At 43.1% G+C, this 22,442-nt stretch overlaps 1 protein-coding gene across 1 annotated transcript in view; it reads right to left on the reverse strand.

Moving 5' to 3' along the window:
* THOC2 (THO complex subunit 2) overlaps positions 1-22,442 on the reverse strand; it is an 889,387-nt gene that overhangs the window by 422,444 nt on the left and 444,501 nt on the right. Inside the window, 2 exon segments of the mRNA XM_053699115.1 lie at positions 8,465-8,582; positions 8,675-8,771. Coding sequence (XP_053555090.1) covers positions 8,465-8,582; positions 8,675-8,771 — 215 coding nt within the window.

The following is a 22,442-nucleotide window of genomic DNA, read 5'->3' on the forward strand; positions in this document are numbered from 1 at the left end:
CCCTCAGACAAAACCTCCCTAGCCCCTTCAGACTGGTGTAAGGGCATGTCAGAACCATTATCATCAGCGTCCTCATGCTCTTCAGTATCTAAAACAGAGCAGTCGCGCTTTCGCTGATAAGTGGGCATTTTGGCTAAAATGTTTTTAATAGAATTATCCATTACAGCCGTTAATTGTTGCATAGTAAGGAGGATTGGCGCACTAGATGCACTAGGGGCCTCCTGAGTGGGCAAGACTGGTGTAGACATAGAAGGGGATGATGCAGTACCATGCTTACTCCCCTCACTTAAGGAATCATTTTGGGCAACATTATTATCAGTGGCATCATTGTCCCTACTTTGTTTGTCACATTCATCACATATATTTAAATGGATAGGAACCTTGGCTTCCGAACATACAGAACATCGTCTATTTGATAGTTCAGACATGTTAATAGGCATAAACTTGATAAAGCACAAAAAACGTTTTAAAATAAAACCGTTACTGTCTCTTTAAATTTTAAACTGAACACACTTTTTTACTGAATATACGCAAAAGTATGAAGGAAATGTTCAAAATTCACCAAAATTTCACCACAGTGTCATAAAGTCTTAAAAGTATTGCACACCAAATTTGAAAGCTTTAACTCTTAAAATAACGGAACCGGAGCCGTTTTTACATTTAACCCCTATACAGTCCCTGGTATCTGCTTTGCTGAGACCCAACCAAGCCCAGAGGGGAATACGATACCAAATGACGCCTTCAATAAGCTTTTTCAGTGGATCTGAGCTCACACATGCATCTGCATGCCTTGCTTCTCAAAAACAACTGCGCATTAGTGGCGCGAAAATGAGGCTCTGCCTATGACTAGAAAAGGCCCCCAGTGAAAAAGGTGTCCAATACAGTGCCTGTCCGTTTTTTTAACAAAATTGCCAAGATTAAAATAACTCTCCAAAGTTATAAACCATTAAATATGCTTATATAGTAAAAGTTTTGGCCCAGAAAAATGTCTACCAGTCTTTAAAGCCCTTGTGAAGCCCTTTTATTCTTATATTGAAAATTAAGAAAATGGCTTACCGGATCCCATAGGGAAAATGACAGCTTCCAGCATTACCAAGTCTTGTTAGAAATGTGTCATACCTCAAGCAGCCAAAGTCTGCTCACTGTTTCCCCCAACTGAAGTTAATTCCTCTCAACAGTCCTGTGTGGAAACAGCCATCGATTTTAGTAACGGTTGCTAAAATCATTTTCCTCTTACAAACAGAAATCTTCATCTCTTTTCTGTTTCAGAGTAAATAGTACATACCAGCACTATTTTAAAATAACAAACTCTTGATTGAAGAATAAAAACTACATTTAAACACCAAAAAACTCTGAGCCATCTCCGTGGAGATGTTGCCTGTGCAACGGCAAAGAGAATGACTGGGGAAGGCGGAGCCTAGGAGGGATCATGTGACCAGCTTTGCTGGGCTCTTTGCCATTTCCTGTTGGGGAAGAGAATATCCCACAAGTAAGGATGACGCTGTGGACCGGACACACCTATGTTGGAGAAAAAGGAAATTATCAGGTAAGCATAATTTATGTTTTTCTTCTTAAATTTAAGGAGTCCAAAGCTGCATTCATTACTTTTGGGAAAACAATACCCAAGCTATAGAGGACACTGAATGCCAAGACGGAAAGGAACATAGGTGGCACATACTGAGGGCACCAAGCCTAAACCTCTACCCAAGAAAAAACACCGCTTCGCCCGAAGCCGAGAAAATTTGAAAAGGAAAAAGCCCCAATGACACTGACTCACAGTTAGTCCAGAAGGCAAACCAGAGACTGCAAACGGACTCGACTGAGCCAACAAGTCCTCCAGGAGACACTGTCGCCCAACAAACAGTCCCCCCCCTGCTCATCTCCACAAAAAGAGACATCAGCCGAAAACCCCCAAGAGAACAAGGCAAGGGAGAAACCAAGGAAACTGAAGGTCCCCTAATGCAAAAAAAAAGAACACCTCCACAAGTGAGCCCAGCTTACAGAGATCCAAAGGGGCCCAAACAGGGAAAGGAGGCCACGCCGATACCAAGCAAAACCCGGGATAAGACCAGGCACAGAGACAGAACAGACGTCTCTCCAACATCCTGCAAGCACGGAATGCAACTGAAGAGGCAAAATCCTTCCAGTGTCTAACCATAGAATATCAAAGTATTCGACCATGAAAAGTGTGTAATACACCCAGGTGAAAAACCCCAAGTTTGAGAACACAGAGACCGTAGCAGGACGACACAAAGGGTAATTGCGAGGAAGAAGAAGCAGTCAAGTAAGAAACAGACCGCAAAAGCAACCCCCCAAACAGAGGGCACGCTCCAGGCAATCTAAGTCGCCAGACCTACACACAGGTCCCTAAAAAGGGGAACACAAAACCTCAATCGAGGCCCCCTGATAAGGAGAGTATACCCTCAGAACCCGAAGGAAGAGTAAACCCTCTTCTAATCAATGGAGCAAGTTGAAAGGAAAATCTATACCCTAGCAGATTAAGCCCACACATCCAGAGGAGACTGAGACCTGAACACAGTGCCTTAGGCCACTCGGCCATCCTGACCTGCAGACCCACACCCCGCTGGACCAACACAGCCTCAAGGATCCAAGACAGGGGAACAAAAGAATCCCAAAACAGGTACAGGAACGAGAGAAAGGATAGCACAGCCACCCCCACAGAGTACAAGTACAACCCAACTCTGAAAGCAGACAACAAGGCCATAGACCTAAGGATCTTTCAAACAACGGCCCATCAAGTCTGCTTGGAGCCAGCAGGACCGCAGGGAGAACAATCCCAACTTTCCGCTTTCCCATCCAGGAGAAGCCCCAAGCAAGGACTATCTCCATAGGGAGGAGAATATCCACTAAAGAAAAGGAATGATGCCGGAAGGGCAACAACTGTCCTCAAGGTCCGATGTCCCTGGCTAATAGGAAGAGAAATTCCCAACACAGATGTCCTAGAAAAGGACCCCCCTACAAGTAGCTTGCCAAGCAAAGGCACAGGCAACCCACGGGAACACTGGCAAGCTGACTAGGGGAATGCAACCCTAAAGCTCACAAGAAATTGGACATCCAACGCCAGCAGCTGGGTATGAACCAACCACCCTAGAGGCTCAAGCCACACGGCTAACCACCAGACGACATGGGCTACTCTGTGGCACAGAGTAAAATATACTCCAAAAACCTGGCCAACCATGACCAGTCAAGTTCCCACTACCATGGAACATCCCAACTAGCCCTGAGATCTAATATTTCAAAACCACCCAATACTGGGTCAGGAAAAAGGCCAAGCGAAGCTTCAGCAACCGGAAGTCTCAGGGAGAAAAACAGGTCCGGGCACCTAATAGTTCAGGCAAACCTTACCCTAGAACTAAACACCCCAACTGACCAAGAAGCCAGACACAAGGGTATGGATGCATATCCAGAGAATCCGGATAGAGAGAACACGAAAGCCCTGACCAAAGGAAGGGACCACCCCTAGCTAAAGTCCAACGCTCCAAGGAGCAAGGCTAGAAGTTGTATGAAGATACTTAGAGCCTCAGGACAACCAAGGGATACCTCGAGGTCAAACAATTCTAGCAGGACTAGTCTCCCTACCACCTCCGCACAAGCAGAGCACACAAGGAAGAGAAAGGCACTAAAGCCTACCCAGCTCCGGAAAAACCCAGAGCTAAACAAAGTCCCCGCACGGAACAACCATCACCCAGAAACACAGATCCCTAAAAGGAGACCCAACTCACCCGGAGACAATGGAAGAAGACCCAAAGGACTCTTATAACTCAGACAGACAGTACACGTCAGAGTAATAGCTTCATCTAGAGATACACTATAAACAGCTTACGCGTACACCTGCAAGGTGTCAAGAGCTGCAACTGGTTTCAAACTGCAAACCTTCCGTATGCTAGACAGCTATCCTGTACAAGCTGTTGGGTCAAGTCCAAAAGGACAAATCCAGGGGCCTAAAAATGAAGGCCAAAACTGCTCAATTTCCAAAAGGGGTCCTCCAACCCTCCACCACATGGGGGAGGAAAACTCTAAGATCTGATAAAATCAGATGTCAGAGTGACGCAGTGGAAAAACTCCCCTGCCCGGCCATCTATCACTGAAGGCTATAAGGACTGAAACAATCCTTCCCGCCTCAAGGACCCACAAGTCCTCTCCAATGCTTACTTGAACATGAAAAATGATAACCTGAGCACTCTTTGCTTCTACCGAACCAGCTGAGCAGAACAGCGCCACGTGTTTGAACAGCCGCAAGACCGAATGAACCCGACAGGACCAGCCTTTACCTAGGGTCCTAACCGGCAAGCTGCATAAATTCTCGATGTGAAAGTGATTGAGGAGCACAGGTGAGAATGAGTTGCAACAAAAAGGTTTATTTGAAACGGCTTGCAATGTTACAACGCAAATGAGTGAAACAGAAAACAAACAGTGTGAGGGGAGAAAAACATGCTCCCCGGGGCTAATACATGACAAACAGAATCTACTGTTAGAAAGCAGACTACAAAAAAGACAGGTATACGCGTTTCAGCAGAATGCCTTACTCATTATAATGAGTAAGGCATTCTGCTGAAACGCGTATACCTGTCTTTTTTGTAGTCTGCTTTCTAACAGTAGATTCTGTTTGTCATGTATTAGCCCCGGGGAGCATGTTTTTCTCCCCTCACACTGTTTGTTTTCTGTTTCACTCATTTGCGTTGTAACATTGCAAGCCGTTTCAAATAAACCTTTTTGTTGCAACTCATTCTCACCTGTGCTCCTCAATCACTTTCACATTGTTTCTATTGGCCGCCTGGAGTGAGCACAGGCAGGAAGTGAGCGCAATACCTGACCGCACAGCCTGCTCGTTGTCAGGGACGTTTGGCAAGGAGGCGACACACACACCGCACTCGGAGAGGAAGCTGCCCTGGGAGCTACACGGCATTTTTCACCAGTGGAGACACAAGTCACACGGCAGTAAGCAGTAAATAGCGGACAGAGGATGATCTCCGGTGGGTAACAGCAGGATCAAAGGTACAAATTTGCTTCTTATCCCACAGTGCTCTATCTAGCTTACCACGCTGTGAACTTTTGCATGCATATATATATACCTCTGTACCGGCGGTGAGATAGTGGCTAAGGGGCACCGGTCTGATAAGGGAACAGACGGAACCCCACTCCTCCTATTTATATGTACTTATGTGCTCAGGATTACTTCAGGAGAGCACTGCATAACTGTCAATTGATCATACCTTCACAGTTTATGAGCACACTATTGGTGCTAGCACACTACGCCAAATTTTACTCTTCCCCATAGCTAATTCCCTGAATTTGACTTTGTGCATAAATTCTCCCTCATAGGGGGAAAAACAGACATTTTTAACATAGGACTAACAGATCCAAAACAACTTCCGAAGAAGTAACAAATAGTATCAATCCCAGAAGTTTCCTGAAGGAAAAAACAAAACAAATAAAAGACATCCCATCGGATATAACTAAAATATAAAGCAACCTGGAGGTCAACGCCCAAAAAGACACAGGCCTACCCATAGGACCAGCCAAACAGAGCCCTATCTTTCAAAAACTGGGAAAGATCTCAAACAAATTACAATCAGGAGATTACTTCATCCCCACATGTCTAATGAGGTGCACCATTCGAATAAGCAGGCTGAAAATCCCGTATCTGTTAACAATAGGGTCATTCAATAACTGAAAAACATGCCTGAGCAATACACGAAGGTGCGCAATCCAGTAACGAAAGGCACAACACTCAGGGACAGTTACACCCGCAGGGAACTGTAGAGGCACTCCCCAAGGCGGAAGGCCCGGGACAATAGGGCATGAGCACATTCTCAAAAAAACGTCTGGACTCTGTAGATGAACAATCGCAAACATTATGTTGAAGCAAAAACGTGTTGCAACCTCCGGGGGGAAACACGCCACCCTGCATGGAGGAATCAGAAACTGGGTCACCCGCATGTGTAGAAGTATGAATTGGTAGGGAACTCACCTTTCGGAGTACAGGACCCCAGAGGCGGATAGCTCAGCAGTCCCGATTCCCAGAGCCCGAAGAACCAGGCGCACTGAAATGACATACGGAACAAAACTGGTTGACATGTGTCAACGAGGCCAATCCGGATTCGTCACCGACACAGAATCTGAAATCAAAACAGTCTTGGTATCAGAATCCTCCGTAACTGAATCTGAAACAAGCACAGTCTCAGCATCAGAATCCTCCATAACTGGATAGAGGAAATATCAATATGGACTAAATTATGAAAACAAAAATGGCACCTGACACCCACAATGGCTGGGGCACTCACCACCTCCTATGACCAGACCCCTACGGACTATAATATCTCCTTCGCCACACAGTCAGGAATATGGAAATGGGAAACTGAATCACGCCACGCCAGAACACAAGGTGAACCGAACAGTCCAAAAAAGCACGCCCAACCAAAAAGCCACATCACTTCCAAAGGCCTCAAAGTTCCAACCACGAGTCCATAAACATCACACATAAGCAGGTTGAATCACATAAACATAATTATAAACCCCCATATGTTCAATAACCCCCCTCAGGAGATATTAACCCTCGATTCCAAGATACTAACAGAGACTCACTGAGAACCTTATGTCATATAGTTAGACCCGTAAAGGTGTGGAACCTCTCAGGAAAACATTCACATTACAGTAAATTGACGATAAAGTAAAATTAACCAATCTTACCGAAATCTACACCGTGGAACAGGAACACGGCCTTTCAAGTGTGATGAATAGTGGCATCGCCTCCGCCATGGACTCGAGAGAAGGAAGCAGGCAGCGGAGCGAAGTTCGACAATGCCGATTGCTTGAGGAGCTGTTAATATGAGTCAGGATGGTTTCGCAGAAAGACTCTCCCTGCCTCTCTGGACTCTAGCTTTAAACCAAGCCCTCACTGACAGACTGACAGTCTCCTGTCCCATGCCAAAGAGTAATACCCTCCATAAGAGAAATTTTTTTTTTTTTTTAAATTATGACGTCTGTGCCAACCTCCTGGGACGAAAGGCAAAGAATGACTGTGGGATGAGGTGAGTGGGAGGAGTATTTAAGCCTTTGGCTGGGTTGTCTGACTCCTCCTGGTGGCCAGGTTCTTATTTCCAAACAGTAATGAATGCAGGTGTGGACTCTTTCCATTTAAGAAGAAAAAGGTACCGGTGTCATGTATGTTTGTGTAAGTGTATAATTGTCTGTATAAATGTATCTATGTTATTGTTCATGCTTTTCTTAGGACTAACGTATTTATTATTGCGTGATTTGATGTTTCTGTAACTGGTCTAATATATAATTGTGTTTTTTTAAAACCAATAGTCTTATAAGAGCACTGATTAAACTTGAGTATAACATTTGTCTATATATTTGTATTTCTTCTTTTTTGTAAATGATACTCCTCAGGGACTTGTGTTTCACATAGGTCGAACTCCAAAATTGTAATCCATAAGCAAGTAGCTAGAACTTCATCAACTACAAGGCCATGAACAAAACTAAGAGAAATGGTAGGTGGGATGGTTTTAAAGCTCTTGTATAGGTTCTTGATCTCTTCCTAGTGGTGGGAAATATATCCCATATGTTATGGAGGACTGTGGGCCATTATTTTACGAAAGAAAAATTAAAGGAAACCATGGTTGAACTTGACCAATTTCCACAAGCTTCCCTAAACCTCTTGCTCTACATGTCAATATAAAATCTAAGTAAGCCCCTTCTGCTTCAGGTGATAAGTTAAAATATTCATTTATCCTTTTAAATGTTGTTCCAGAAATAAATAACTACTGCCACCTAGTGTAGTGGTAGAAGATCTGTCAAGAACGAGAACTATTTATTATAAATGTATTCTGCTTATCTAGTATAGGAGTTGAATATATTTCAGCTATAAATGCTAGTGTAAATTAATTAATACCACAATGGTAAAACTATGGGGCAAGACCAATGGTTTAGGTATTATATTCTGTACACTTCCCTATTCCTGATGATGGATTGCTATAAGGCAGTAAGCAAAACCAAAGTTAAGAGGAATGTTTGTAATGTACATAATGATAGCTCTTTCTCAGTTATGTACCACACCATGATATTTGCCACTGTAGAGCTGTGGGGCTAGAGGTGTATCCCAATGTCTGATTTCACAACAAGATAAATCCCCAGCAGGATCCTGGGCAGCAAATCATAAATATGGGCACATTCCTACTATAAAATATGTTCAAAAGTTGGTTTCCATGCTTTTGAAAAGATCTTTCGCATCTCGTAGAAAATAACCAAATTACTTTATTTTTGTGCAAAGATAGTAGTTGGCAGTACCATGAAAGATAAATACAAATAATTTTCGGGTTCATAGATATAAAATATTAAACAGATTAACATAAAGAAGGTACATGTCCACAAAGCAACTGTGTGGTACAATGTTTACTGCTGCAAATATAAAATGAGATAGCAGGACTCAACAATTTACCTCAGCTTTAAGTTGCTCTCCTCCAGTCATTGCCTCCAGCTGCTCCATTGTCATTTCCTCAGTGATTTCAATTCCAGCCATCTTTTGCACTACCTCTTTCAAAATCAGCAGATCAAAGCTAAAAGAAAAAAAAATGGCAGTATGAACTGTAATGAAAACTACCAATCAGCCTCTAAGCATCACAAAGAAAACACAAAAAGTAGAACATACCTCTTTCCTGCTTTTAGCTGATTTGCAACATATTGCAAAAGACCGGCAAGTTCAATAGGATATTTGCGAAAAACTGCGCCACAGAAACTAGCTAAACCTATAAGAAATAAATAAAAATATGTATAGAATACATCATCTAACAATTTAAAAAAAAAATGAAAAAAATATAAATCACAGCACAGCAAAACCTACAAAAAAATTGTTTAAAATAAATAAAAGGAAGAAAGAAAGGAAAGAAAGAAAAAATGAGAGAGAAAAAGAAAGAAAGAAAGAAAGAAAGAAAGAAAGAAAGAAAGAAAGAAAGAAAGAAAGAAAGAAAGAAAGAAAGAAAGAAAGAAAGAAAGAAAGAAAGAAAGAAAGAAAGAAGAAAGAAAGGGAAAGAAAAAGAAAGAAAAAGAAAGAAGAAGAAAGAAGAAAGAAAAAAAGCACAACCTGTAAGAAAAAAAAAAAATGTATAGAATACATCATCTAACAATTAAAAAAAAATGAAAAAAATAATATTGTTTAAAACAGCACAGCAAAATTTACAAAAAATGTTTAAAATAAATAAAAGAAAGAAATAAGACTTAAATATTCCTTCCATGTCCTCATTACCCCATTCAATCTGCCGAGGGAACAAGGAAAAGTAGGAGAAATATCAGGGTATAAATGGTGCCAAAAGAAAAAGAAAAAGATAAATAATAGGGGGCCGTCCAAGAAAAAACAGGCGGAGGCGTGTACTCTCCCTATCCGGAAGGAAAGGAATTCATCTGGTAAGCATGAAAACAGAATTTATGCTTACCTGATAAATTACTTTCTCCAACGGTGTGTCCGGTCCACGGCGTCATCCTTACTTGTGGGAATATCTCTTCCCCAACAGGAAAAGGCAAAGAGTCCCAGCAAAGCTGGCCATATAGTCCCTCTTAGGCTCCGCCCACCCCAGTCATTCGACCGACGGACAGGAGGAAAAATATAGGAGAAACCATATGGTACCGTGGTGACTGTAGTTAGAGAAAATAATTCATCAGACCTGATTAAAAAAACCAGGGCGGGCCGTGGACCGGACACACCGTTGGAGAAAGTAATTTATCAGGTAAGCATAAATTCTGTTTTCTCCAACATTGGTGTGTCCGGTCCACGGCGTCATCCTTACTTGTGGGAACCAATACCAAAGCTTTAGGACACGGATGAAGGGAGGGAGCAAATCAGGTTACCTAAACGGAAGGCACCACGGCTTGCAAAACCTTTCTCCCAAAAATAGCCTCCGAAGAAGCAAAAGTATCAAATTTGTAAAATTTGGCAAAAGTGTGCAGTGAAGACCAAGTCGCTGCCTTACATATCTGGTCAACAGAAGCCTCGTTCTTGAAGGCCCATGTGGAAGCCACAGCCCTAGTGGAGTGAGCTGTGATTCTTTCAGGAGGCTGCCGTCCGGCAGTCTCATAAGCCAATCGGATGATGCTTTTAAGCCAAAAGGAAAGAGAGGTAGAAGTCGCTTTTTGACCTCTCCTTTAACCAGAATAGACAACAAACAAAGAAGATGTTTGTCTGAAATCTTTTGTAGCCTCTAAATAGAATTTTAGAGCACGGACTACGTCCAAATTGTGTAACAAACATTCCTTCTTTGAAACTGGATTCGGACATAAAGAAGGTACAACTATCTCCTGGTTAATATTCTTGTTAGAAACAACCTTTGGAAGAAAACCAGGCTTAGTACGCAAAACCACCTTATCTGCATGGAACACCAGATAGGGCTGAGAACACTGCAGAGCAGATAACTCTGAAACTCTTCTAGCAGAAGAAATAGCAACCAAAAACAAAACTTTCCAAGATAGTAACTTAATATCTATGGAATGTAAAGGTTCAAACGGAACCCCTTGAAGAACTGAAAGAACTAGATTTAGACTCCAGGGAGGAGTCAAAGGTCTGTAAACAGGCTTGATCCTAACCAGAGCCTGAACAAATGCTTGCACATCTGGCACAGCTGCCAGTCTTTTGTGTAGTAAGACAGATAAAGCAGAGATCTGTCCCTTTAGAGAACTTGCAGATAATCCTTTCTCCAAACCTTCTTGTAGAAAGGAGAGAATCTTAGGAATTTTTATCTTATTCCATGGGAATCCTTTGGATTCACACCAACAGATATATCTTTTCCATATTTTATGGTAAATCTTTCTAGTTACCGGTTTTCTGGCCTGAACCAGAGTATCTATCACAGAATCTGAAAACCCACGCTTTGATAGAATCAAGCGTTCAATCTCCAAGCCGTCAGCTGGAGGGAGACCAGATTTGGATGTTCGAATGGACCCTGAACAAGAAGGTCCTGTCTCAAAGGTAGCTTCCATGGTGGAACCGATGACATATTCACCAGGTCTGCATACCAAGTCCTGCGTGGCCACGCAGGAGCTATCAAGATCACCGAGGCCCTCTCCTGTTTGATCCTGGCTACCAGCCTGGGAATGAGAGGAAACGGTGGAAATACATAAGCTAGGAGGAAGGTCCAAGGTGCTACTAGTGCATCTACTAGAGTCGCCTTGGGATCCCTGGATCTGGACCCGTAGCAAGGAACCTTGAAGTTCTGACGAGACGCCATCAGATCCATGTCTGGAATGCCCCATAATTGAGTTAGTTGGGCAAAGATCTCCGGGTCGAGTTCCCACTCCCCCGGATGGAATGTCTGACGACTCAGATAATCCGCTTCCCAGTTTTCCACACCTGGGATGTGGATCGCAGATAGGTGGCAGGAGTGATCCTCCGCCCATTGAATTATTTTGGTCACTTCTTTCATCGCCAGGGAACTCCTTGTTCCCCCCTGATGATTGATATACGCAACGGTCGTCATGTTGTCTGATTGGAATCTTATGAATCTGGCCTTTGCTAGCTGAGGCCAAGCCCTGAGAGCATTGAAGATCGCTCTTAGTTCCAGAATGTTTATCGGGAGAAGAGACTCTTCCCGAGACCATAGTCCCTGAGCTTTCAGGGATTCCCAGACCGCGCCCCAGCCCACTAGACTGGCGTCGGTCGTGACAATGACCCACTCTGGTCTGCGGAAGCTCATTCCCTGGGATAGATGGTCCAGGGTCAGCCACCAACGGAGTGAATCTCTGGTCTTCTGATCTACTTGAATCATTGGAGACAAGTCTGTATAGTCCCCATTCCACTGTTTGAGCATGCACAGTTGTAATGGTCTTAGATGAATTCGTGCAAAAAGAACTATGTCCATTGCTGCAACCATCAACCCTACTACTTCCATGCACTGCGCTATGGAAGGACGTGGAACAGAATGAAAAACTTGACAAGTGCTTAGAAGTTTTGACTTTCTGACCTCTGTCAGAAAAATCCTCATTTCTAAGGAATCTATTATTGTTCCCAAGAAGGGAACTCTTGTTGACGGAGACAGAGAACTTTTTTTTATGTTCACCTTCCATCCGTGTGATCTGAGAAAGGCCAGAACGATGTCTGTATGAGCCTTTGCTTTTGACAGGGACGACGCTTGTATTAGAATGTCGTCCAAGTAAGGTACTACTGCAATGCCAATCGGTCTTAGAACCGCTAGAAGGGACCCTAGTACCTTTGTGAAAATCCTTGGAGCAGTGGCTAACCCGAATGGGAGGGCCACAAACTGGTAATGTTTGTCCAGAAAGGCGAACCTTAGGAACTGATGATGTTCTTTGTGGATAGGAATATGTAGGTACGCATCCTTTAGATCCACGGTAGTCATAAATTGACCTTCCTGGATAGTGGGTAGAATCGTTCGAATGGTTTCCATCTTGAACGATGGTACCCTGAGAAATTTGTTTAGGATCTTCAAATCCAAAATTGGTCTGAAAGTTCCCTCTTTTTTGGGAACTACGAACAGATTTGAATAAAATCCCATTCCTTGTTCCTTTATTGGAACTGGGTGTATCACTCCCATCTTTAACAGGTCTTCTACACAATGTAAGAACGCCTGTCTCTTTATTTGGTTTAAGGATAAGTGAGACATGTGGAACCTTCCCCTTGGGGGTAGTTCCCTGAATTACAGAAGATAACCCTGAGAAACTATTTCTAGTGCCCAGGGATCCTGAACATCTCTTGCCCAAGCCTGAGCAAAGAGAGAGAGTCTGCCCCCTACTAGATCCGGTCCCGGATCGGGGGCTACTCCTTCATGCTGTTTTGTTAGCAGCAGCAGGCTTCTTGGCCTGCTTACCCTTGTTCCAGCCTTGCATCGGTTTCCAGGCTGGTTTGGGTTGTGAGGCATTACCCTCTTGCTTAGAGGATGCAGAATTAGAGGCCGGTCCGTTCCTGAAATTGCGAAAGGAACGAAAATTATACTTATTCTTGGCCTTGAAAGGCCTATCTTGTGGAAGGGCGTGGCCCTTTCCCCCAGTGATGTCTGAGATAATCTCTTTCAATTCTGGTCCAAATAGAGTTTTACCTTTGAAAGGAATGTTAAGCAATTTTGTCTTGGATGACACATCCACTGACCAAGACTTTAGCCAAAGCGCTCTGCGCGCCACGATTGCAAACCCTGAATTTTTCGCCGCTAATCTAGCTAATTGCAAAGCGGCATCTAAAATAAAAGAGTTAGCCAACTTAAGTGCGTGAACTCTGTCCATAACCTCCTCATATGGAGTCTCTCTACTGAGCGACTTTTCTAGTTCCTCGAACCAGAACCACGCTGCTGTAGTGACAGGAACAATGCACGAAATGGGTTGTAGAAGGTAACCTTGCTGTACAAAAATCTTTTTAAGCAAAACCTCCAATTTTTTATCCATAGGATCTTTGAAAGCACAACTATCCTCGATAGGAATAGTAGTGCGCTTGTTTAGAGTAGAAACTGCCCCCTCGACCTTAGGGACTGTCTGCCATAAGTCCTTTCTGGGGTCGACCATAGGAAATAATTTCTTAAATATAGGGGGGGGGGGAACAAAAGGTATGCCAGGCTTTTCCCACTCCTTATTCACTATGTCCGCCACCCGCTTGGGTATAGGAAAAGCGTCGGGGTGCACCGGAACCTCTAGGAACTTGTCCATCTTGCATAATTTCTCTGGAATGACCAAGTTGTCACAATCATCCAGAGTAGATAACACCTCCTTAAGCAGTGCGCGGAGATGTTCTAATTTAAATTTAAATGTCACAACATCAGGTTCAGCTTGTTGAGAATTTTTTTCCTGAATCTGAAATATCCCCATCTGACAAAACCTCCCTCATGGCCACTTCAGATTGGTGTGAGGGTATGACAGAACAATTATCATCAGCACCCTCCTGCTCTTCAGTGTTTAAAACAGAGCAATCGCGCTTTCTCTGATATGTAGACATTTTGGATAAAATATTTGCTATGGAGTTAGCCATTACAGCCGTCAATTGTTGCATGGTAATAAGTATTGGCGCGCTAGATGTACTAGGGGCCTCCTGCGTGGGCAAAACTGGTGTAGACACAGTAGGAGATGATGTAGTATCATGTTTACTCCCCTCATCTGAGGAATCATCTTGGGCAATTTCATTATCTGTGGCAGTACTGTCCTTACTTTGTTTGGACGCTATGGCACAATTATCACACAAATTTAAATGGGGAGACACATTGGCTTTCATACATATAGAACATAGCTTATCCAAAGGCACAGACATGTTAAACAGGATTAAACTTGTCAATAAAGCACAAAAAACATTTTAAAACAAAACCGTTACTGTTTCTTTAAATTTTAAACAGAAAACACTTTATTACTGAATATGTGAAAAAGTATCAAGGACAGTGTCTTAAAGCATTAAGAGTATTGCACACCAATTTTCAGAGCTTTAACCCTTAAAATAACGGAACCGGAGCCGTTTACAAATTTAACCCCTATACAGTCCCAGCTATAGCCTTTGCTGTGACCTAACCAAGCCCAGAGGGGAATACGATACCAAATGACGCCTTCTAGAAACTTTTCCAGCTACTTTCAGATCCTCACACATGCATCTGCATGTCTTGCTCTCAAAAACAACTGCGCAGTAATGGCGCGAAAATGAGGCTCAGCCTACAACTGGGAAGGCCCCCCTGACTGGAAAAGGTGTCTAACATAGTGCCTGCCGTTAAAAAACGTTCCCCAAGTTTATAAATGTTAATTATCAGCATAAACATGTATAAAATGCCCAAATAAAGCAATCGATTTAGCCCATAAAAGTGTCTACCAGTTTTATAGCCCATATTAAGCCCTTTATTCTGTTTGCTTGACTAAGAAAATGGCTTACCGGTCCCCATGAGGGGAAATGACAGCCTTCCAGCATTACATGGTCTTGTTAGAAATATGGCTAGTCATACCTTAAGCAGAAAAGTCTGCTAACTGTTTCCCCCAACTGAAGTTACTTCATCTCAACAGTCCTATGTGGAAACAGCAATCGATTTTAGTTACTGTCTGCTAAAATCATCTTCCTCTCACTAACAGAAATCTTCATCCTTTTCTGTTTCAGAGTAAATAGTACATACCAGCACTATTTTAAAATAACAAACACTTGATAGAAGAATAAAAAACTAAATTTAAACAGCCTAGGAGGGACTATATGGCCAGCTTTGCTGGGACTCTTTGCCATTTCCTGTTGGGGAAGAGATATTCCCACAAGTAAGGATGACGCCGTGGACCGGACACACCAATGTTGGAGAAAGGAAATTTATGCTTACCTGATAAATTTATTTATTTTACGATATGACTAATAATAATAATAATAATTGGGCGAGACAAATATTTTTTAAGGCAGATACCTCATTTCCAGACACTGTAGCCTGAAGGACTTTCCTACCAAACACATTAAAGTGGCGGAGTTTAGGGAAAGCATATTGCTGTCTTACAAATTTATTCAATATAATCCTCATCATGAAAATTCAAGAAGAGGAAACTGATCTAGAGCAGTATTGTTATGGAAAAATCTATCCTGCCACCAAATCTTATGGTAATTATGAGATTTAGCCAAAAAGCTAAAAAAAAAGGAAATTTATGCTTCCTTGATAAATGTGTTTCTTTTTAGATACGATGAGTCCGCGAATTTCATCCTTGTGGGATATCGCCTCCTGGTCAGCAGGAGGAGGCAAAGAGCACCACAGCAGAGCTGTATATATAGCTCCTCCCTTCCCTCCCACTCCAGTCATTCGACCGAAGTTAGGAAGAGAAAGGAAAAGCCAAGGTGCAGAGGTGACTGAAGGTTAACAAAAAGAAAGACCTGTCTTAAAAATTGATAGGGTGGGCCGTGGACTCGTCATATCGTAAAATAAATAAATTTATCAGGTAAGCATAAATTTCCTTTTCTTTTACAAGATATGACGAGTCCACGGATTTCATTCTTACTTATGGGATACAATACCAAAGCAATAGGACACGGATGAAAGGGAGTGACAAGACAGGAACCAAAACGGAAGGCATCACTGCTTGAAGAACCTTTCTCCCAAAAACAGCCTCGGACGAGGCAAAAGTATCAAATTTGGAAAAAGTGTGAAGAGAAGACCAAGTTGCAGCCTTGCAAATCTGTTCAACAGAAGCATCATTTTTAAATGCCCATGAGGAAGCCACAGCCCTAGTAGAATGGGCCGTAATTCTTTCTGGAGGCTGCTGGCCAGCAGTCTCATATGCAACACGGATGAAACTCTTCAGCCAAAACGAGAGAGGTAGCCGTAGCTTTCTGACCCCTACGCTTCCCATCAAAAGCAACAAACGACGAAGATGTCTGAAGAAAATCCTTAGTCGCCTGCAAGTAGAACTTCAAGGCACGGACTACGTCCAAATTATGTAACAGACGCTCCTTCTTAGAAGGAGGATTAGGCACAAGGAAGGAACAACAATTTCCTGATTAATATTTTTGTTAGAAACAACCATAGGAAGGAACCCATGTTTGGTATGTAACACCACCTTATCAGAATGAAAAATAAGATAAGGAGAATCACATTGTAATGCTGAAAGCTCAGAAACTCTGCGAGCAGAAGAAATAGCAACCAAAAATAAAACTTTCCAAGATAATAACTTAATATCTACGGAATGCATAGGTTCAAACGGAACCCATTGAAGAACATTAAGAACTAAATTCAAACTCCAAGGCGGAGTAATTGGTCTAAACACAGGCCGGATTCTAGTCAGAGCCAGACAAAAAGATTGAAGATCTGGAACATCTGCCAGACGCTTGTGTAACAAAATAGACAAAGCAGAAATCTGTCCCTTTAAGGAACTTGCTGACAACCCTTTCTCCAAACCTTCTTGGAGAAAAGATAAAATCTTGGGAATCCTAACCCTACTCCATGAGTAGCCCTTGGAATCGCACCAATAAAAACAGAATTTATGTTTACCTGATAAATTACTTTCTCCAACGGTGTGTCCGGTCCACGGCGTCATCCTTACTTGTGGGATATTCTCTTCCCCAACAGGAAATGGCAAAGAGCCCAGCAAAGCTGGTCACATGATCCCTCCTAGGCTCCGCCTACCCCAGTCATTCGACCGACGTTAAGGAGGAATATTTGCATAGGAGAAACCATATGATACCGTGGTGACTGTAGTTAAAGAAAATAAATCATCAGACCTGATTAAAAAACCAGGGCGGGCCGTGGACCGGACACACCTTTGGAGAAAGTAATTTATCAGGTAAACATAAATTCTGTTTTCTCCAACATAGGTGTGTCCGGTCCACGGCGTCATCCTTACTTGTGGGAACCAATACCAAAGCTTTAGGACACGGATGAAGGGAGGGAGCAAATCAGGTCACCTAAATGGAAGGCACCACGGCTTGCAAAACCTTTCTCCCAAAAAATAGCCTCAGAAGAAGCAAAAGTATCAAACTTGTAAAATTTGGTAAAAGTGTGCAGTGAAGACCAAGTCGCTGCCCTACATATCTGATCAACAGAAGCCTCGTTCTTGAAGGCCCATGTGGAAGCCACAGCCCTAGTGGAATGAGCTGTGATTCTTTCAGGAGGCTGCCGTCCGGCAGTCTCGTAAGCCAATCTGATGATGCTTTTAATCCAAAAAGAGAGAGAGGTAGAAGTTGCTTTTTGACCTCTCCTGTTACCAGAATAAACAACAAACAAGGAAGATGTTTGTCTAAAATCCTTTGTAGCATCTAAATAGAATTTTAGAGCGCGAACAACATCCAAATTGTGCAACAAACGTTCCTTCTTCGAAACTGGTTTCGGACCCAAAGAAGGCACGACTATCTCCTGGTTAATGTTTTTGTTAGAAACAACTTTTGGAAGAAAACCAGGTTTAGTACGTAAAGCCACCTTATCTGCATGGAACACCAGATAAGGAGGAGAACACTGCAGAGCAGATCATTCTGAAACTCTTCTAGCGGAAGAAATTGCAGCCAAAAACAAAACTTTCCAAGATAATAACTTAAAATCAACGGAATGTAAGGGTTCAAACGGAACCCCCTGAAGAACTGAAAGAACTAAGTTGAGACTCCAAGGAGGAGTCAAAGGTTTGTAAACAGGCTTGATTCTAACCAGAGCCTGAACAAAGGCTTGAACATCTGGCACAGCTGCCAGCTCTTTGTGAAGTAACACAGACAAGGCAGAAATCTGTCCCTTCAAGGAACTTGCAGATAATCCTTTCTCCAATCCTTCTTGAAGAAAGGATAGAATCCTAGGAATCTTTACCTTGTCCCAAGGGAATCCTTTAGATTCACACCAACAGATATATTTTTTCCATATTTTGTGGTAAATTTTTCTAGTTACAGGCTTTCTGGCCTGAACAAGAGTATCAATAACAGAATCTGAGAACCCTCGCTTTGATAAGATCAAGCGTTCAATCTCCAAGCAGTCAGCTGGAGTAGGACCAGATTCGGATGTTCGAACGGACCTTGAACAAGAAGGTCTCGTCTCAAAGGTAGCTTCCATGGTGAAGCCGATGACATATTCACCAGATCTGCCTACCAAGTCCTGCGTGGTTACGCAGGAGCTATCAAGATCACCTACGCCCTCTCCTGATTGATCCTGGCTACCAGCCTGGGGATGAGAGGAAACGGCGGGAACACATAAGCTAGGTTGAAGGTCCAAGGTGCTACTAGTGCATCTACTAGAGTCGCCTTGGGATCCCTGGATCTGGACCCGTAGCAAGGAACCTTGAAGTTCTGACGAGAGGCCATCAGATCCATGTCTGGAATGCCCCACAGTTGAGTGATTTGGGCAAAGATTTCCGGATGGAGTTCCCACACCCCCGGATGCAATGTCTGACGAATCAGAAAATCCGCTTCCCAAGTTTCCACTCCTGGATGTGGATTGCAGACAGGTGGCAGGAGCGAGTCTCCGCCCATTGAATGATTTTGGTCACTTCTTCCATCGCCAGGGAACTCCTTGTTCCCCCCTGATGGTTGATGTACGCAACAGTCGTCATGTTGTCTGATTGAAACCGTATGAACTTGGCCCTCGCTAGCTGAGGCCAAGCCTTGAGAGCATTGAATATCGCTCTCAGTTCCAGAATATTTATCGGTAGAAGAGATTCTTCCCGAGACCAAAGACCCTGAGCTTTCAGGGATCCCCAGACCGCGCCCCAGCCCATCAGACTGGCGTCGGTCGTGACAATGACCCACTCTGGTCTGCGGGAGGTCACCCCTAGCGACAGGTTGTCCAGGGACAGCCACCAACGGAGTGAGTCTCTGGTCCTCTGATTTACTTGTATCTTCGGAGACAAGTCTGTATAGTCCCCATTCCACTGACTGAGCATACACAATTAAAATGGTCTTAGATGAATGCGCGCAAAAGGAACTATGTCCATTGTCGCTACCATCAAACCTATCACTTCCATGCACTGTGCTATGGAAGGAAGAGGAACGGAAGGAAGTATCCGACAAGAGTTTAGAAGTTTTGTTTTTCTGGTCTATGTCAGAAAAATCCTCATTTCTAAGGAGTCTATTATTGTTCCCAAGAAGGGAACTCTTGTCGACGGAGATAGAGAACTCTTTTCCACGTTCACTTACCATCCGTGAGATCTGAGAAAGGCCAGGACTATGTCCGTGTGAGCCTTTGCTTGAGGAAGGGACGACGCTTGAATCAGAATGTCGTCCAAGTAAGGTACTACAGCAATGCCCCTTGGTCTTAGCACCGCCAGAAGGGACCCTAGTACCTTTGTGAAAATCCTTGGAACAGTGGCTAATCCGAAAGGAAGCGCCACGAACTGGTAATGCTTGTCCAGGAATGCGAACCTTAGGAACCGATGATGTTCCTTGTGGACAGGAATATGTAGAAACGCATCCTTTAAATCCACCGTGGTCAAGAATTGACCTTTCTGGATGGAAGGATTGTTCGAATGGTTTCCATTTTGGACGATGGAACCTTGAGAAACTTGTTTAGGATCTTGAGATCTAAGACTGGTCTGAACGTTCCCTCTTTTTTGGGAACTACGAACAGATTGGAGTAGAACCCCATCCCTCGTTCTTTTAATGGAACAGGATGAATCACTTCCAGAAGATAACCTTGGAAGACTATTTCTAGCGCCCAAGGATCCAGAACATCTCTTGCCCAAGCCTGAGTGAAGAGAGAGAGTCTGCCCCCCACCAAATCCGGTCCCGGATCGGGGGCCCGCATCTCATGCTGTCTTGGGAGCAGTGGCAGGTTTCTTGGCCTGCTTTCCTTTGTTCCAGCCCTGCCTGGTCTCCAGGCTGGATTGGCTTGAGAAGTATTACCCTCCTGCTTAGAGGACGTAGCACTTGGGGCTGGTCCGCTTCTGCGAAAGGGACGAAAATTAGGTTTATTTTTGGCCTTGAAAGACCTATTCTGAGGAAGGGCGTGGCCCTTGCCCCCAGTGATATCAGAGATAAACTCTTTCAAGTCAGGGCCAAACAGTGTTTTCCCCTTGAAAGGAATGTCAAACAATTTGTTCTTGGAAGACGCATCCGCTGACCAAGATTTTAACCAAAGCGCTCTGCGCGCCACAATAGCAAACCCAGAATTTTTTCGCCGCTAACCTAGCCAATTGCAAGGTGGCGTCTAGGGTGAAAGAATTAGCCAATTTAAGAGCACGAATTCTGTCCATAATCTCCTCATAAGAAGAAGAATTACTAATAATCGCCTTTTCTAGCTCATCGCACCAGAAACACGCGGCTGTAGTGACAGGGACAATGCATGCAATTGGTTGTAGAAGGTAACCTTGCTGAACAAACATCTTTTTTAGCAAACCTTCTAATTTTTTATCCATAGGATCTTGGAAAGCACAACTATCTTCTATGGGTATAGTGGTGCGCTTGTTTAGAGTAGAAACCGCCCCCTCGACCTTGGGGACTGTCTGCCATAAGTCCTTTCTGGGGTCGACTATAGGAAACAATTTTTTAAATATGGGGGGAGGTACGAAAGGTACACCGGGCCTGTCCCATTCTTTATTAACAATGTACGCCACCCGCTTGAGTTCCATTTTACATAGTGTTTCTGGAATGACCAGATAATCACAATCATCCAAATTGGATAACACCTCCTTAAGCAGAGCGCGGAGATGTTCCAACTTAAATTTAAAAGTAATCACATCAGGTTCAGCTTGTTGAGAAATTTTTCCTGAATCTGAAATTTCTCCCTCAGACAAAACCTCCCTGGCCCCCTCAGACTGGTGTCCTTCAGAAACAATATCATCAGCGGCCTCATGCTCTTCAGTATTTTCTAAAACAGAGCAGTCGCGCTTTCGCTGATAAGTGGGCATATTGGCTAAAATGTTTTTGATAGAATTATCCATTACAGCCGTTAATTGTTGCATAGTAAGGAGTATTGGCGCGCTAGATGTACTAGGGGCCTCCTGTATGGGCAAAACTGGTGTAGACGAAGGAGGGGATGATGCAGTACCATGCTTACTCCCCTCACTTGAGGAATCATCTTGGGCATCATTTTTACTAAATTTATCATGACATAAATCACATCTATTTAAATGAGAAGGAACCTTGGCTTCCCCACAGTCAGAACACAATCTATCTGGTAGTTCAGACATGTTAAACAGGCATAAACTTGATAACAAAGCACAAAAAACGTTTTAAAATAAAACCGTTACTGTCACTTTAAATTTTAAACTGAACACACTTTATTACTGCAATTGCGAAAAAGTATGAAGGAATTGTTCAAAATTCACCAAAATTTCACCACAGTGTCTTAAAGCCTTAAAAGTATTGCACACCAAATTTGGAAGCTTTAACCCTTAAAATAACGGAACCGGAGCCGTTTTTATATTTAACCCCTTTACAGTCCCTGGAATCTGCTTTGCTGAGACCCAACCAAGCCCAAAGGGGAATACGATACCAAATAATGCCTTCAGAAAGACTTTTCTATGTATCAGAGCTCCACACACATGCAGCTGCATGTCATGCTGTTCTCAAAAACAAGTGCGCCATACCGGCGCGAAAATGAGGCTCAGACTATGATTAGGGAAAGCCCCAATAGAATAAAGTGTCTAAAACAGTGCCTGCCGATATTATTTTACAAAAAATACCCAGATTAAATGATTCCTCAAGGCTAAATATGTGTAAATATGATCGATTTAGCCCAGAAAATGTCTACAGTCTTAATAAGCCCTTGTGAAGCCCTTATTTACTGTGTGAATAAAAATGGCTTACCGGATCCCATAGGGAAAATGACAGCTTCCAGCATTACATCGTCTTGTTAGAATGTGTCATACCTCAAGCAGCAAAAGACTGCTCACTGTTCCCCCAACTGAAGTTAATTCCTCTCAACAGTCCTGTGTGGAACAGCCATGGATTTTAGTAACGGTTGCTAAAATCATTTTCCTCATACAAACAGAAATCTTCATCTCTTTTCTGTTTCAGAGTAAATAGTACATACCAGCACTATTTTAAAATAAACTCTTGATTGAATAATAAAAACTACAGTTAA

The sequence above is a fragment of the Bombina bombina genome, chromosome 1 (genome assembly GCF_027579735.1).
Source record: "Bombina bombina isolate aBomBom1 chromosome 1, aBomBom1.pri, whole genome shotgun sequence".
NCBI lineage: Eukaryota > Metazoa > Chordata > Amphibia > Anura > Bombinatoridae > Bombina > Bombina bombina.